General features: G+C 41.5%; 1 protein-coding gene across 1 annotated transcript; it reads left to right on the plus strand.

The window, feature by feature from the left end:
* The first annotated feature begins 1,621 nt into the window (after positions 1-1,621).
* Positions 1,622-12,470, plus strand: PSMA6 (proteasome 20S subunit alpha 6). Its single transcript, NM_001245269.1, is given in 7 exon segments — positions 1,622-1,771; positions 5,582-5,676; positions 6,468-6,549; positions 6,709-6,864; positions 9,787-9,965; positions 10,605-10,699; positions 12,264-12,470. Coding segments are annotated over 7 exon segments (741 nt in total). The 5' UTR covers positions 1,622-1,695; the 3' UTR covers positions 12,322-12,470.
* The last annotated feature ends 2,001 nt before the right edge of the window (positions 12,471-14,471 follow it).

Below are 14,471 nucleotides of genomic sequence, written 5' to 3' on the forward strand. Positions count from 1 at the left end.
CTGTATCCTGAAAGTACCTTAACTTCCACTCCGTCACGTCCATGGTATTGAGTAACTATTACTCCTTCCTTTATGTAATTCAAATACTGAATCTTTGATTCCAAACGTAAGGATTTTCTTGGTTACTATTTGGCAATCAGGCTGAACACTTGATATTTACTTAGATTTTCTCATGTCCTTTTCTCAGGGGAAAAAAAGATCATTCTAGAGAATGAAAGAGCTTTATAGATGGAAGAACTATAAAGGTGTGGGTCATCATCTTGGAGAAACTGGTCTTAAGAGACATAGAGGTCATAAGAATCACAAATGGAATCACGTAGAAAGGAACACCCAGGGATCCTTCATTGGCTGTGTCAGTACAAAAGCATCAAATGGTAGTGGCAGACAGAAGGTTCACAGAAAAGGTGAGGTTTCAGATAAAACCACAGAACATATTATGCAGACCAGCTCTTTGTCATGTTGTGGTTTCAAAAAGTACATGTGGGTTCAAGGGGAGACCAGAAAGTTCATGAAAGGGAACCAGCAAGGGTTACTAAATAACCAGACACTATCCCTGCCTTGGAAATCTCTCCAGAAGGTTGGAGACTGGGAGAGGATTCAGGCAGTGTATCATGAAAGGCTCTCTCTAGTCTTAAATCCTTGGGTATCCCCCTTTTGGCCACATTTGGAGACAGAGCAGTAGGTGAGACTGGCTCTGTTCTGACCCAGCAGACGCAGTCATACGTGTTCGTGTTCTGTGTTCCAGTGCTTGCAGCACCCCTTTGAACTTGGCTGTGTGTCTGCCCACAGAGTCCTTCCCTAATGAAAGGGACAAACTCTCAGTCTTGTAATACACAGTGCGACATTATTCTTCCATAGTATTAATAAGCAAGAAGTCTTCTGGAAAAATTTGAGAATACAAACTTTTAATGCATGGCATACACAAAATCCACCTTTATTCTGCTATTTCAACAAAGAACAAGCTCACCTAATAATTTTTAAATAGAGGCGTGGATACCAGAATGCAGCTTTTCCATCTCTTTTAATGACCAACTTTTAAAAAATGCCTTCCCACAAAGAGCAGGGGAATTCCAAGATGTTGAAAGGCAAACAACTAATATTCACGAGTTTAAATTTGGGGAGTTTCCCTTTGGACTGGACACCGATAAAAAGTCCTTTAAACATCGCATTATAACGCAGCTGAGGCAATAATTACCTGTGCGTACCTTAAACACTATTGTTGAGGTACTTGCTTTAAAATTATTCTCATTCTAGAGGAGACGCAGAAAAATACTTAGTTTGGAATTTTAGGAGGAATTTGGAAAAAGAAATTTTGGAATTTGTTTTCCCGGCTGGCGGTGATACTTTTATCCCGCGTTGATGGCTGCCGCGATGATCCTTTAATTCCGTTTGCTGCCGCTTCCGTGCTCGTTCCCTGAGGCGCGTCCGGCGGAATTCCAGGTTTCCGCGGGCCGAGTCCCGCACCCAGAGCCGCGCCCGCGGGCACGGCCCCGCCTTCCTTCCGCGGCCCGCGTGACGTGACGTGGCGCGGCGCGGCGGCGCGCGGCTCGGGCATGCGCAGCGCCGGTGCCGGACCGTGACGGTGCGGGGTGTGCGCGTGACCCGGAAGCGCTCCGGCGGTGGCTGCGGCTGCGGCGGGGCCCTGCACGCGGACAGCTCCCCCCGGCCGCGCGCCGCTCCCGCGCCGCTCGCGCCATGTCCCGCGGCTCCAGCGCCGGCTTCGACCGGCACATCACCATCTTCTCGCCCGAGGGCCGCCTCTACCAAGTCGGTGCGTGTCCGGCCCGGGGGCCGCCCCGAACTGCCCCGTCACGGGCCCGGCCTGCCCGCGCCCCGCCGCTCCCCGCCGAGCGGGGCCGCGGGCGGCTGGCGGAGGCTCCGCCGAGCCCGGCAGCCCGTGCCACGGGCCGAGACGCGGCGCCTCCCGGGGCTCGGGAGTCCCGGCTCCCACCCGGCCTGGCCCGCGGGGTGTGGGGGAAGCCCGGTGGGAGCGTGGAGGAGCGGCGGGCCCGGCCGTGCCGGCGTGGGGACACGGGGAAGGGATCCTCGCATGAGATAAGGAAACGGAGAGCCAGGGTGGGCTCCTGAGCGGGCCCTGCCGCCGCAGGGCCCTCCTCTGAGCCCTCGGTGTTCCGTTTCAGATGATTGCAGACCAAACTTGCGGCTACCCAGAGGCTGTTTAGCCTCCCTTAAGTGTTTCTTTGAGTGAATCTTACCAAGCCTCGGAGCACTGCGTTTTGGGATCTGAGAAGTATGATAGCTGTTTGAAATGAGATTTGAACTGCCTCAAACCCTGCACGGCAGAGTGACAAAGCCAGTTCTTGGACGGAGTTCATGCACTTTCTTGTTACACCTGAATGCCGCTTGTTCTACTCACTGTGGCCTGTGAGATAGCAGCAACCTTCCTTTGTTTTCAGGTTTCTTGGAATAATCTGAAGCCAAGCTTCAGCTTCTTCTGTAAGCCACTGATGCTGTTATTCCTGTTTTTGCAGTGCACCAGATTGTACAGAAGCACGTCCTGGTGCCCCTTGTGCAGGATGCAGTTGGCTCACAGTCTGGCAGGACAGTAGTCTGAGAATGCCCCTGGAGGATCCTGGCAACAGGGACAGATTAACTGTTCTGCAGCATCATCCTGATGCTGCCTTCCCCAGCTGCAGTGCCTTCACTGCACATCCAGTGCATGTTATGTCCCTAAATCTGTCTGTTCTCCAGGAAAAGAGCTTGCTGCAGTCAGATTGTATTAATTGCTTGTGGCAGCCATATATTTTTTTTGTGACTGCCCTTGAGTTTTTCTCAGGAAGAAGCCTGTGTGGATTAGGCCTCATGGACAGGTGGCCCAGTCTTGAGCAGTCCTTTCTGCAAGGAAGAATTAGGAAGGTGCCTGTGTGTAGGTATCTACACAGACAGAAAGTTACCTGTACTAGATACCTACATGTTGGTGATGTCTTATATCTGGAGCATGTATAATGGTTTTTATTCCTTATACATAGGAATGGTAGGGAGAGTGCCTCCTCACACAGTGTTTCAGTGGTTCTGTGGCAGAGGAGTCCTAGGCTCCAACCTTCCACTGGCATTAAAACAGGCTGGTTGGTCTGCATCACTTCCCACTGTCACAGTACTACTTGTTAGGAATTGTTTTTGCATTCTGTAGCAGAGAGGAAACTGAGCCTTGGTTTTCTGCCTCTGGGGTATATTTAGCCAGTAGGTTAATGTATGAGAAATGTGTGGTACCTCCATAACTTTTAACAGTGTCTTGGAAACAAGTATCTGCATGTGTATTTGAGAGCTTCCGCACATAGCCTGAAGCTGTCTTAAAGCTATTTTAAGTACCCATGTGCTATAGGAAGAAAAATATGTAGATGTGCATAGTTAACTTCAAGCAAGAATGAGCTCACTTTACTCACAGCCAGGCTGGTAACTCGGCCATGGTGCCCCATGGGTGTCTCTGTTTGCCAGCATCCAGTCACAGCATGGGCAGAAATCTCATGTTTGCTTGCAGTCAGATGTCTACATCTAGATAGATGGTTTTGTTTTATCTTTGTCTCTTTGCTGGATTAAGGTTAGCTGGGGGCTGTCAAGGATGAGCATGGACATGTGTTGCTTTAAGATTGCCTTAAAACTTGAGTTTTTTCTGGAGTTTGGCAGTATGGGAACAGAGATTTCCAGCATAGTGATTTTTGACTGAAATGCCTATACTTTGTCTTAGGTCTGTCTTCTGCTTCCAAAGCTCAGAAAACTCACATGCCTTTGATCACATATTAGAAAACTTAACAGTTATCTCGCATTACTGTGGTTAAAATCCCTCAGAGCATCAGTGTTCTCTTGCTACCTATTAGTTTCAATCTTCAAAGGTGACGTTTCTTCTAAGTGGAGTTCTGGGAGGTGAAGAAAATTACTACAGTAAAATTTCTGGCTGTTGCCATATATTCAGGGAACAGCAAGGGGCTGTTATTTTCAGAGTGGATGTCTGCCATGGTGCTGAATACATACATAGCAATTAGCAGTTTCCTTGAAAACTGAGCAATGGAGGTGGTAATAAGGGGATGCAGTTTAGCAAGCTTGGTTTTTGGTAGTTGTGAACAAAAATTAGTTTGTGATAGGCATCTATTCCTAGTACCACCTAAGTGTCACAGAACCACAGAATGACTGAGATCAGGTGGGCCCTCTGGAGATTATCTGGCCCCAAGTCCCTGCCCAAGAAGGCCCATCTGGATGAGCTGGATGCCCAGGAGAGTTTCCAGATGGGTTTTGAGTAGTACAGGCAACCTTTCCAGTGCTCAGTCACCTCTGATTTGGTCCTGTCCCTGGGCATCAGTGAAGAAAGGCTGGCTCTGTCCATCGGCTTTACAACCTCCCTTCAGGTGCTTGTACAGATAAATAGACAAGTGGTGCAAAGCTTGTGCTCAGGGCTTCAAGCATGACCAGTTTGCAGGCAGTGCTGGCTCTTGTCTTACTGAGTTTGTGCTCTGGTGCAGGTTGGCACTGATCATCCCAGGTGAGCAGAGTTGTACAGAGGGAAGGGGGGAACATCCTTTATGGCACATTTGGGTAACCAGTAAATGCTCTGATGTCTGAGAGTAGTAAATACAGTGCCATAAATACACCACAATGAGCCCTTTCTCAGCACTGACTCAGCAGATTGAACATTAATATACTAGGTTTGAATTTTCTTCATCTTCAGATTATGACTTGTCTGTTGTGCAATCTTGTCTATAGATCTGCGTGCAGCTTTTAAAATAGCCAAGTTTCGTGCTCCCATTATTTTAAGATAGTTTTAGCAATTTACTGTGCAGTTTGTAGACATGTTCTAAATTCTGGGTTCACGTGCGTAGCTAACAAAAAAACTCACCTACATTTAGCTGCTGTCTGAAACTTACCACTCAGCCACATATTAGAAATTTCTGAATGTTTGTCAAATATTGCCAGGTGAACAGTTTTTAAAGTTCTTGTGCCTAAGGCTTTTGAAACCGCCAGTCAGGAGAAATTTATTTCATGGATCATTTAATGACTGTTACTTTAGTGTTTGCTTCTTAACACATTGTATTTACATGAATAATACTGTGTAAATTGGTAGCTTTCACTATAAAAAGTGAAGAAAAGCATTGTGGTGTTTAAATGTCAAGTCAGAAAATATGATAGTTAAAACCTGTCTCCTGTGCCTCTTGTGTCATCCTGCCAGTTTTCATCTATATCAGTAAAAAATTAGAAAAGAATCCTTTAAAATTCTAAAATTCATGTCAAAAATTCTATGGTAAGAATTTGTAATTACTGTAGATTAAGGTTGGACAATTTTGGTCAAGTTCAGAACAGACTTTTTGTATTAAAACTTTATTCTGTTGCTGTTAAGCTTGAACTGAACAAAAAGTCAAGTTAGAAGAAACATTTCAAGGAAGCAGTGAGAGTGGTTTTCTGAAGAGAGTCAATGCACATTGTACTAAAGATCTTAAGGACACAAAGCGTTGCACAAGTATGAAAGTATTAAAAGGCCATAAATTGGTGAGATTCATGTGTTGGGGAAAATTGTTAATTGTACTAGTGTCTCTGACACAAGTTTTTTATTAACGTTTGTATGTTTTTCTAGAATATGCCTTTAAGGCCATAAACCAAGGTGGACTTACATCTGTAGCTGTTCGTGGGAAAGATTCTGCAGTAATTGTAACACAGAAGAAAGTACCTGTAAGTAGTCTGTTCTTGAGGGGAGGTCTGGAAGGAGAGGAGGAAAAAAGATGGGGTGAGACTCAGCAATACTGATATTATATTTATTAGCATTGACATAAATTTCTATTTGAACTGAATAACTAATTATCATTCTGCTTATTACAAGTTCTAGCTCCATGTAGTGTTCAATTGTACATTTCCTCACTAAGTACTGAATATGGGTTTTCTCTGTAGCTGTTGAAGGGATAAATCTAAAATACAAGTTGACCCTGCTGTATTGAGTGTATATTGAGGTGACCCTGCTGCATTCATTGCTCTGGCTTGTAAGAGCTGAGTTGTCCATAACCAGTTCCCTCATTTCTTTAATTTCTGCTGAGAAAATGTGATACCAATAGCACATAGAGGAGGTTTTCATGAGTGTTTCAGCTCAGTGATGATGTGCTGTTGAAAAAGAGGGGAAATTCTTTTATGTTTGAAAAGCAGCATGCGGTAAGAGAGTAAGCTTTTTTGTATGTGGGTTCTCAAAATTTGTTCAGAGGGAAAAGGACTGTGATGTTGATCATGTTCTTGTTCTTCTCCTTCTTCAGATCTGTGGTTTAAATCTTTCCTATTCTCCAGTTTCTTCCTTTGCATGCCTACAGCAGTAAACATTGGAAAGCCTGAAAGAGAGTTTTTAGCTGTTATGAGTCCTTTTGGGCTCTTCTGTAAAAACCAGAGGATTCAGAGTTTGGGGTTTTTTTGTTTGTTTGTTTTCTTTTTACTTCAAGGACAGTGTTTGCTATTACTTACTATTTCTGTTTCCTCTTTAGGACAAGTTACTGGATTCCAACACAGTGACTCATTTATTCAAAATTACTGAAAATATTGGCTGTGTGATGACAGGAATGACAGGTATTTAATTCACCAGTCTGGTTTTGGAGAATTTGCCTAGTTCTAATGGGTATATTTAAAGACAATGTAAAGTTGGACCTGGAATTTATATTCTCAGGCAATGCTAGAAATAAAGATGGTACATATTCAGTGGAATTAATATTAGTTCTTTTTGTCTAGCTGACAGCAGATCCCAGGTGCAGAGAGCCCGCTATGAGGCTGCTAACTGGAAGTACAAGTATGGGTATGACATCCCTGTGGATATGCTGTGTAAAAGGATTGCAGATATTTCTCAGGTCTATACACAGAACGCTGAAATGAGGCCCCTTGGTTGCTGTAAGTACAGTTTATGGAAATGATCTTTACTGTTGCTTGTCTAAGTGTGCAAATTCACATATAAGAAATTCTCACCCATTTTCAAAATGGGTAACTGAGGGAGTAAGGGGGTGAACAGCAGAATGAGGGAGCAGTGTTGTAGGTCTTGAACTGGAGCCGTGGTTTTACCATTGACTCAGAATTTGAAATAATATAGCCTCTCTGATACTATTTCATCTTAGTTTTTGGGGCCTGGTCTGTTTGTACTGTGCAGTGATGTCTGTGAGCAGGAGATGCTTGTAACTGTGTCTGTTTGTGGTGGTTTGACCCTGGATGGATGCCACGTGTCTGCCAAAGCCTCTCCATCAGTCCCTTCCTCAGCTAGACAAAGAAGAGAAAAAATACCATGGAAGGCTTATGGGTCAAGATAAGGGCAGGGAGGGATCACTCACCAATTACCACCATGGGCGAAACAGATCCACCTTGGGGAAATTAACTGAATTTATTAACAAGCAAATAAAAATAGGATACTGAATAGTAAAACAAAATCTTCAAAACACTTTCCCCCTACCTCCTCCACAGATGTAACTTTATTCCTGGTTCTCTACCTCTCCCACGGTGGCGCAGGGAGATAGGAAGGTGGTCTGTGGTCAGTTCATAGTACATTGTTTCTGCTGCTACATCTTCCTCAGGGGAAGGACTCCTCACACTCTTTCCCTGCTCCAATGTGTTTCCCATGGGAGACAGTGCTCCAGGAACTTCTGCAAAATGAGTCCTTCCCACAGGCTGCAGTTCTTCACAAACTGCTCCAGCAAGGAGCCCACCTTATGTGGGGTGCAGTCCTTCAGGAACTGCTGCTCCAGTGTGGGCTCCTTTCTCCACAGCACCACTGTTCTGCCAGGAGCCTGCCCCAGCACAGGCTCCATGTGGGACCACAGCCCCTTTCAGGCATCCACATGCTCCAGCGTGGGCTCCTCAGGGGCTGCAGGTGGATGTCTCTCCACCATGATGTCCATGAGCTGCAGGGCCACAGCTGCCTCACCATGGTCTTCACTACAGGCTGCAGGGGAATCTCAGCTCTGGCAGTTCCTTCCCTCCGTCATTTACCTCAGTGCCTGCAAAGTTGTTCCTCTCACCTATTCTCGCTCCTCTCTTCTCTGTCTGCAATTTCCTTCTTTTTTTTTTTTTTTTTTTTTCCTTGAATACTCTATCCCAGAGGCACTACCACCATTGTGGGTGGGTTGGCCTCAGCCAGCAGCAGGTCGGTCTTGGAGCTGGCTGGCTTCAGCTCCTTGGGACACAGGGGAAGCTTGTGGCAGCTTCTCACAGAAGCCAACACTGTAGCCCTCTCACTACCAAAACCTTGCCATGCAAGCCCAGTGCACTGTGTCTGGGTGAACATTGTTAGAAGAGACAGATGGAGAGTGAATTATCCTTGTGCAGGTTTTGTGGCTTTTTAATCTAAATAGTACTTATAGGACAGATTTACAAAATTTTTGCACCTAACATAGCTATCATATATATATAATGTAGAGGGAAAAGTGCCTAAAATATTTTCCTTGCAAATATTTCTACATGTCTTGTTTTATAACGGCAAATGCAGCTTAAAAAGAAGTTGTGTGTTGAGTCATTTTTTGTCAATGTTCCTGTTCATCTGTGTGTTCTGGGGTTGGTTCTGACTTATTTTCTCTCTTACATTGGGCTGTAAGCAAATTATAAACATACTGTTAGGCTGTTCAGGAACTGAGGTAAAAGACTTAACAGGTTTCCTCAATTACCTTTTCATTAAACATTCTGAGTTTCTTTTTGATTGGTTGGGTTTTGTTGTGTTTTTTTTTAAGGAGAATAGTTTCACAATTGATGAATCACTTCTTGTAACCATAATAGGCACTAAGACTAAAGAAGCAACATTCAGAGTTGTGCCAAAGTTTCCATGATGGGGCAATTTTCCTATGCTTGTGTGCTTGTAATTTTCAGGAAGGATTGTTTCTTTCTTCCCTTGGCATTTCCCATGCCTTGATACTGCTGGAAATTCCTTTTTTTTAGTACATGAATAAAAATGTATTTTTCATTTTTTCCCTTAGCCTTTTTGAAAATATGAGGGGATTTTTTTTTATGTTGTAGTAATAGCTGCTCAGAAATTTATCACCTCTAACTACTAGCTGAAGGTTACACAAGTGTAAAGTGAAAATAATTGAAAACCATGACCTTGTTCTGTTTTGGGTTTTTATTGCAAGTATTGCTTTTGACTTATTTTTGAATATGCATGTTGAGACAATGCAGCTGTAAATCAAGACGTGAGGGTGAACACATGCATTTCAATGATGGGGTCAATTTGTGTTACTTGAAAACTATCCAGCTTCAAAACACTTAGTCAGATGATCTTCAAAGACTCAGTTATGTCCTGATATTTCCACTTTTCATTTCAGATTTTTTAATTTAAAGAGGAAAATGTAATGCACTGGTTTTTTCAAGGTTACAAACAAGAAATCTAAATTTGATCTTTTAATACTTCCATTAGTTTTAGCATGTTTATGCCTTCTAGTAAAAGGCACATGATAATATAACTATTGTTTATACTTCTGTGTCATATGACACAGGATGTGAGATTTGGTTTGGTAAACTTTTTATTTCCTGACTTTGTGGTTCTCTACACACTGAGCATGGCAAAAATGTTTGTATGTTTAATGAGTAGCCTTCTTTGGGAATGACAGAAATATAGTTTCTGCTGAACTGGGTTGCACTCGTGGTAATGAGGTGCTGCTAAGAAATGGCAAATTAGAGATAAAAGGGAAATCACAGCTCCAGGTATGGGACTTATTCCCAGAGATGCACTGCTGGCATGCATGTTTTTTCACAGAGAGGAGTATCCATTCTGTTCTTCAGTTGAATAAAATTGCTAAAATTGGGGAAATAAATAAATTAACAAATTTTCTCTTCAAGGTATGATTTTGATTGGTATTGATGAAGAACACGGCCCTCAGGTATACAAGTGTGATCCAGCAGGTTACTATTGTGGATTCAAGGCCACAGCTGCAGGAGTTAAACAGACAGAGTCAACCAGTTTTCTTGAAAAGAAAGTAAAGAAGAAATTTGACTGGACATATGAACAAACAGTAGAGGTAGGCCAACAGAAGGAAATTAAAATTTATTTAAAGTATTTTTTAATGAATATGCTGCATGTAGTCTTGCAATGCAGAGAAATGTAGTTAGGCATTTCCTCTTTCCCTACAGTTCTCTATTGCTGCCAGAGCAAATACAGCTATTCTAACTAGAAAATGATTTGAAAATATTATACAAGTGTTTGAATGGTCATCTAATCTGCTTTTTTTGCTTTATGTTAGCTGAAGCAGATTCTATAATTGTAGCATTCCCACTGTAGCTCATGTTTGGTTACTACAGTGCTTGATTTTGGGAATACCAGTATGATTTAACTTTTAGTGACATTTAAAATAATCTTCATATTAGAAGGTATTTCAAACAGTATCTTTGCATGATAAAAGGTTTTGGTTTTGTTGTGTCTTTTTCTGATACGAAAACATGTCCCTTTGCTTTTTGTAGATTAGGCTTTTTAGGGAGAGGATTGGAAAGGGGCTGTATTCTGTAGGAAGGGGAAACTATTTAGAATTTCTAAGCTGAGATTTTGAAGTGAGAGGAAGTAACTTTAAACCAGAAGGAAGGATAGTTGTTAATGCTATGTCTATTAAGAAAAAAAAAATTAGTGCTTTCTTTCTAATGATAGGGGTTTTGTCATCTTTCAGACAGCAATAACGTGTCTGTCTACTGTACTATCCATTGATTTCAAACCTTCAGAAATAGAAGTTGGTGTAGTCACGGTGGAAAATCCTAAGTTCAGGTAAGCAATCAGTGTTGATAAAACTTGGTGTGTTTCTTTGATTATGTGCAATTAGTTTACCTTCTTGAGTAATCATAAATTGAGAAAAGGTATAAATTTAAGAGATTGAAGTTTTGAAGGGTTTTTTACTTGTAACTCTTCAAAATGTGTCGGGGTAGAAAACATTGTGTAAAAAGAATAATGCAGTTTTAAAATGTGTGACATGGTTAAGGGATTTAGTAGAGAAAAGAGATCCCTTTCATGTATTAAAAGGGTATTGCTTTCTGTGATGACTGAATGTAGTTACATCGGCTCTAAAAGTGTTTTCATGCTTAGAATCATAAACATTTTTCATAGTAATGGTATCTGGAGTCCACTTCCAAATCACAGTCATACTAACTAATGCAGTAAAGTCTGGTTTACATTATGGAATATTTACAAGTCCCTTAAATTTCTTATTCTTTTTCTAAAATGAATCTTTAAATTATTCTTGCTCATCTTTCAATAGTTAGCATTTTTTAACATCTAAAATATGTAGTCAATAGATTAGGGACTTGTATAGTTTGGAAAACTGTATTTAAATTTCATAAGATTAAAAGATCATGGATTTAAAAAATCACTAGTGATTTGAAAATGGCTGATCTATTTTCCAAGTACTCTGCATTCCCATCTAGCATGAAAACAAGGCACCTGCTATTTCTTCCCTCCTCCATTATTGCCTGCAGCACACTGTGTGCACCAAGATTACTTGGCCAGTGTATCAAGGCAACACCTGAAGTCTTCCTGCTGAGGGCAGGAAAGCTTCACATGGCATACAGTGCACTTGACAGCCTTCTCACAACTCAGTGTATAGCTGCAGGAGACTGCATGAAATGTGGAAGAAAAAGTTTTGGGGAGTTTTTAGAGTGCAAAAGAACCCTCCAGGTATGGCTTACCTAAAATGTAGGTAAGTCTGGCTTGCTGCAGAGAGATTGAGTTATTTTTGCTTTAGTCTTTAATTGAGAGTTTTTTGTTTGTTTTTTTTTTTATTATTTAAAAAGAAGAAGGAACAGTAAAATTGGGAACAAAGTCTGCTTTTACTTTAGTCTGACTACTTCATAAGTGGGGACTGAAGAGAGACTTCAAACCTTTGGTTCCTACAGGTTCAGTGTTTTAAGTGCTTCCTTCCTAATGTTTTTAAGGTGGACATGGTGATGATGGGTGGTTTTGCATTTGGTGGTGTGTGCTGAGGACAACAGAGCAGCACAGTGTGAGAAAGCAGACAGGAGCTGCATGACCCCTTTTCTACTGCCGCTCAAGGGATCAAGCTACCTTCTCACTAGGTCTCAACTTGCAAATGCATTGCTCATGAGGAATTACCTGTTATTTTTCTATCATTTGTTACCTCCTTGCTCTCTAGTGCCTTTGATTCTTCCTTTATTTTTCAAGAGAATTGGAATGTCAGCCTGTGGCGCTGGCAGCAGGGCTTTAAAGGGCAGAAAGATGCATTGCTGTAAAACTTATTTGTATAGATATTAGGTTGTAATATTGGAGCTTAAGGGGAAGAATCATTTAAGCTATTTAAGATTTCTTTTTGTTCTTTCAGGATCCTTACAGAAGCAGAGATTGATGTGCACCTTGTAGCTCTGGCAGAGAGAGACTAATTAGCATTCCCATTTCCATTGTCTGTGCTTCTGGCCAGGATGTTTGGAGAAAAGAAAACACTTAATAATGGTTTTAGGTTATGGGTGGAAAACAGTGTTCGCTATATGATGTATTTTACTCTGTACAAATAAAACAGAGGTTTTTGAAATTCTTGGTGTCTCCTTTTCATGTTATTTTTTAAAGTTCCGATTCTATGAAATTGTCATCAAAATGCTTGATGACTTTTAGTGTTTCTGTGGTAATTGCTTGCCTTTTAATTGTATTTTAAGAGAAATTTTATGCTCTGAGCTGTATCTTTCGTCTGAGCTATTTGGCTCTTTGTGGTGTGTGTGTCTTAAGATAATTCATGTTCATGGCCTGATGTTGAAAGCCTCACAACATTACTGGTTTAATCGTGGGGAAGTTAGGAAGACCTTATTTGCTCAGGTTTATATGAGGATATAGGGCAAAAGCAGAAGGAAAAATCTTGAGCTGCGAGTCCAAGTCCAGTTCTTTGGACTGATTTATTTGCAGTGCATGTAGTGGATTTAAGATATGTCTTCTATAATTAAACAGCTCTGAAGCTGACATTTATTTAGGGAAAATATTCTATGTGTAGTGTACTTTGGGATTTTGGCTTAGTTACCTACCAGGTTTTGAGGCTTTGGGCAGTGTTGGGGCTAGACAGGGCTAATAGACAAAGTCCTTGAACAGGAAGGTCTCTGGGAAGCAAAAAGCCTTTTTTGTTTTGCTTTAATTGAAGAGGTTTTAGCGTCAGCAGTAAATAGGGAGATTATGAAGTTGTGAGGGAGGAGGCACTGAGGAGAAAGGGACGATTACCACGCAGTTTTAGTTGTTGCACACAAGTCTCCTTGAAAGAATGCCAAGTTAATGCAACATAACTCCTTACCTTCATTCCTCTGCTGTCCACTTCTCATATTGGCTTTAATTATTCAAAAATTCTCTTTGATTTTTTTCAAGGCATTTGGGAAAGGCCTCATAAGTTGTCAGAAACTGCGATTGGTTAGTTTTTTCGTGCTTTGCAGTTAAAGCCCCTCGAATATGTATTTTTCAAGTTCATTGTACTAAAGAAGCTGCAATTCTGTGTTTAATGAAGGGTAATGCTAACCTTATGTGATAACTGAGGAGAATCAGATGTACAGTGAATTGTGAACTTTACAAAACTTCTTGGATTTCTGTTCATGCCTCCAAATTTCAGCTTCCCTTATGCCAGGTAACCTGCTTCTGGTTTTGGGTTGGTTATCTGAGAATTCTGTGTGGGTTTGTGCAACAAATCAGCACATTTGTGCAGCTAATGGCACATTTAGGTCTGTGTTATTTCAGCTGCCAGTGATAGCTCAGTTTCTGAAAACCCCTAGGGCCTTTCTTCCTCATACTCCAATTGTATAACAACCTGAAATTTGAGTAGGCTTTGGTCATTATTTAGTCTGCCACAAAATATCATCCATCAATAGTTTGTTCTTGATCAGCCTTAATAATGTATGGAAAATATCACTAATGACTTCTTGAACAAAAAATTAAAGGGAAGATAGCAATCAGGAATCCATATGACTAGAGCACATTTGCATAGTATTCAGGATCAAAATTCCCTGCAAGTCCTTGAATTCTAAATTTTGGAGCTTGTATGGGACCATAAAACTCAGGTGGTGGTTCTGAGAGCAGTGGATGTTTGTTCATGCCTTGCCTGTTTTGCAAGGCAGAATGTCCATCTTGTGTTCAGAGATGAAATAAGCTGTTTACAATATTTTAACTGTGAATGTTGCCTTTTTTTTTTTTTTTTTTTTTTTATAAAGGAAATGGTGAATGTTGCCTTTTTTTATGACATTTTTGCTAGAATTTCCCTGTAGAGAAAATGCATGGTTCTCTTTTCATATTAATAATGGGGATTTTTCTTTTTTAGTCAAAGCTTTTTGTTACTGAAGATAAGGCAGCAATGCAGGTGGGGTTGCCTGATGGAATGGGAAACCCCCATGTGTTAGACATAACACATAATTACGTTCTTCACACCCTGGAGCAAATATCACCTGCAACCAAGCTGTACAGCTGTGGCTGGTGCTGAGCTGTAGCTACTATCACCTGCTGTCTCAAACCTGGCACTTCAAAAGAAACAGGAGTATGTGTGGTACAATCCTGGTGCTCCTAGTTCGGG

This window comes from Taeniopygia guttata, chromosome 5, assembly GCF_048771995.1.
Source record: "Taeniopygia guttata chromosome 5, bTaeGut7.mat, whole genome shotgun sequence".
NCBI lineage: Eukaryota > Metazoa > Chordata > Aves > Passeriformes > Estrildidae > Taeniopygia > Taeniopygia guttata.